This window comes from Amborella trichopoda, chromosome 7, assembly GCF_054954075.1.
Source record: "Amborella trichopoda isolate Santa Cruz 75 chromosome 7, AtrichopodaSantaCruz75HAP2 v2.0, whole genome shotgun sequence".
Taxonomy (NCBI): domain Eukaryota; kingdom Viridiplantae; phylum Streptophyta; class Magnoliopsida; order Amborellales; family Amborellaceae; genus Amborella; species Amborella trichopoda.
This window is the reverse complement of record NC_142342.1, coordinates 18509085-18512002: the sequence shown is the minus strand read 5'-3', so window position 1 is coordinate 18512002 and position 2918 is coordinate 18509085. Positions and strand designations below refer to the sequence as shown.

The window sequence follows — 2918 nt, the reverse complement described above, 5'->3', positions numbered from 1 at the left end:
AAATTGAATGGTAATGAAATATAGAGTCCCTTTTTTTTTGTTCATAAACAATTATTGTAATTAAAGGCTAGGTTTTCGCATCCTTAACCATGGCTTAAAATATGTAAAATACAGCGTTAATCTTTTATTGGCTGTTTGTTAGAAGGATATAGTTTCTATAAGGCCTACGCTTTATGAAAAAAAGGTTAATCTTGGTCTCGAATTCTCATCCGAAAAGCACATTTGGAATCGAAAATAGGCAGTCTAAATAATGATACTCTCAACCAATCCCCTGAAAAGCTTCAAATAATCAATCTAGGGCAACTCTCACGAATCACCATTAATCTCCACAGGTGCGGCTACACTCTCTAAAAGAATGAAACCAACATGAATCTCTCACTACAATCTCTCTCATAAGTCACCAGTAGTCTCCACATGTGCAGCTTCCCTCTCTAAAATGATGAAACCGGCTCGCATCTCTTACTACAATCTCTCTCATGGTGATCTTAGAGATAAGCTTGATCGCAACATGGCAATCGATACATACTCTCAGGTTCTTCATAACCCTGATAACACACCCTTGAGGTGAATTCATGAGGCCAAACGCAACAGCAAGCTTCTCACTATGATGAGCTAAAGAATCCTCCTTCTCTTCCTCACCCATGTCATGGAGCACAGAGCTTGTATCAGGCTCATACCCATGTTCTTTGATCTCCACTATGAGTTTCTTCAAAAACCTGTGAATCTCTCTCCATTGCGGGTGTGATTTATCTCCCATCCAAAACTTATAAACCTGGTTTTTCACCTCAATCCAGCTAATTCCAGGCTCTTTTTTCACCTTGGAGTCTCTCATGGCTTTTCTCACTCTAGTAACATCCTCCCATCTCTTAGATGCCGCATGTATATTTGAGATTAAAACATAAGGTGCAGAGTCATTGGGTTCCATTAATAGAAGGTCCTCTGCAACTCTCTTTGCGACCTCTGCATCCCCATGAATTTTGCAGGATGAAAGCAAAGTCTTCAAAATAACGGGGTCTGGTTTGAATGGCATTGATTTGATCAGAGATTCAGCTTCTTTTAAGAAACCCAACCTTCCTAGAAGATCAACCATACAAGTGTAGTGCTCCAATTTTGGCTCCAACCCATGCTTCTCACTCATAAGCCTGAAATACTCCAAGCCCTGGTCCTTGAGCCCACTGTGGCTGCAAGCAAAAAACAAACCAAGAAAGGTAATCTCATTGGGCTCGATCCCTTCTCTGACCATCTTCTCAAAGAGGTAAATGGCCTCTCTTCCATATCCATGAAACCCATAAGCTGCAATCATGGAGCTCCAAAGAACAGTATCCATTTCGTTTGCAACCTCTATAAAACACTGGTAAGAATCAGCCAAACACCCACACTTTGAATACATGCTAACCAGGGAGCTCCTCACAGAGAGAGCCAAGTCTACCCCAGCTTTAGTGGCTTGGCAATGAGCTTGCTGGCCTTGCCCAAGAGTTGCTAGCTCTGCACAAGAGCTTATAACACTCACAAAAGTGACCCTATCAGGCATCAGGCCCGAAGCTTTCATCATTTTGAAGTAGTCTAAGGCCCTATCAGACTGCCCATTTTGAGCTTGACCTGCAATTATAGTGTTACAAGAGACCACATTATGGATAGGCATGGCTCTAAACACTCTTTCTCCTTCATCTAAGACCCCACATTTCATGTACATGTGAGAAAGAGAAGAACCCACAAATAGATTGGATTGAAACCCGAGCTTTACTGTGTTTCCATGGATTTGTTGCCCAAGTTTCAGAGCTCTTATGCCTGAGCATCCCTTTAAAGCACTTCCTAGAGTGAACTGGTCTGGGATTAAGCCTGAATTTCTCATTTCTGAGAAGTAATGAAGGCCATTCTCATGGAATCCATGTTGAGTTAATCCTGAAATCACCGCATTCCACGAAGCAAGGTTTTTCTCAGGCATTTTGTCGAAAAGTTTTAGAGAGAGACAGAGTTCTCCTTTCTGTGAAAACCCATTGATTAATATATTGAAAGACATGGTGTTCGGGCTTCCCATTCTCTCAAATACTTGGAGTGCAAAGTCTAAGCTTTGGCATTTTGTATACATATTCAGAAGGTGGTTGCAGAGAAATCGATCCGAAGAGAGCCCACCTGTTACTATAATGGAGTGGAGCTGTTTTCCTAAAGCAATGGACTGTAATGGTACACATCCTTGAAGGAGGAGAGAGAAAGAAGTTGGATTTTTTTGGAGAGAGAAAATTGTTTGGTCGGACCCGGTTTTAGGTTGGAATTTTGAGAGGGCCTCCTTGAGCTGGCCTTCTGAACAGAGGGTGATGAAATCTAGTCTAAATTTGGTGGGGTTTTTGGAAGAGGTAGAGAGAGAATGGAGGAAGGCTTTTAGAGAATGGGTCCTGGTTTTGTTGAGGATGCTGCAATTATACATGGCTGGATTGTGGTAGGAGGTGAGAGAAACTTGCCCAAGAACTATAGGAGCTCAAGAACATGGTCATTTTGAACGACTGGTTCTTTCCACATTAGCTTGTTTCATGTGGGGCTATCTGTAGTAATAAAATGGCGGATGAAGAGATGGAATAAATATTTTTATGAAAAGCAACAGATTCCTTCCTTTTTTCTAACAGTGGCTCTAACGAATAACTATGGATCTTGAACGAATCCTTGAAGAAAATGGCCGAGATGCGCAGAAGGTTGCAACCTTGAGGCACGTCTCTAAATTTTATCATGAATGTAATTTTTATATAAAAGAATTCTTCAATTTTAAGGAAAATTACTTAAATAACCGTTTTAGTTTATATTATTATCAAAATACCAAATACTTTTTGCCAATGGTTTAAAAAACGGATCGGTGACTCGGATCGGGTACCTCAAAAACAGATCCGGATCGATGAATCGACAATCCGGATCTAGAATCGACTGAA

General features: G+C 41.0%; 1 protein-coding gene across 1 annotated transcript; it reads right to left on the bottom strand.

The window, feature by feature from the left end:
* Nucleotides 1-221: 221 nt before the first annotated feature.
* LOC105421188 (pentatricopeptide (PPR) repeat protein) lies at nucleotides 222-2707 on the bottom strand. The gene has a single exon (XM_011627602.3). The coding sequence runs from the start codon at nucleotides 2423-2425 to the stop codon at nucleotides 398-400; it is 2028 nt and encodes a 675-aa protein (XP_011625904.2). The 5' UTR covers nucleotides 2426-2707; the 3' UTR covers nucleotides 222-397.
* Nucleotides 2708-2918: the final 211 nt, after the last annotated feature.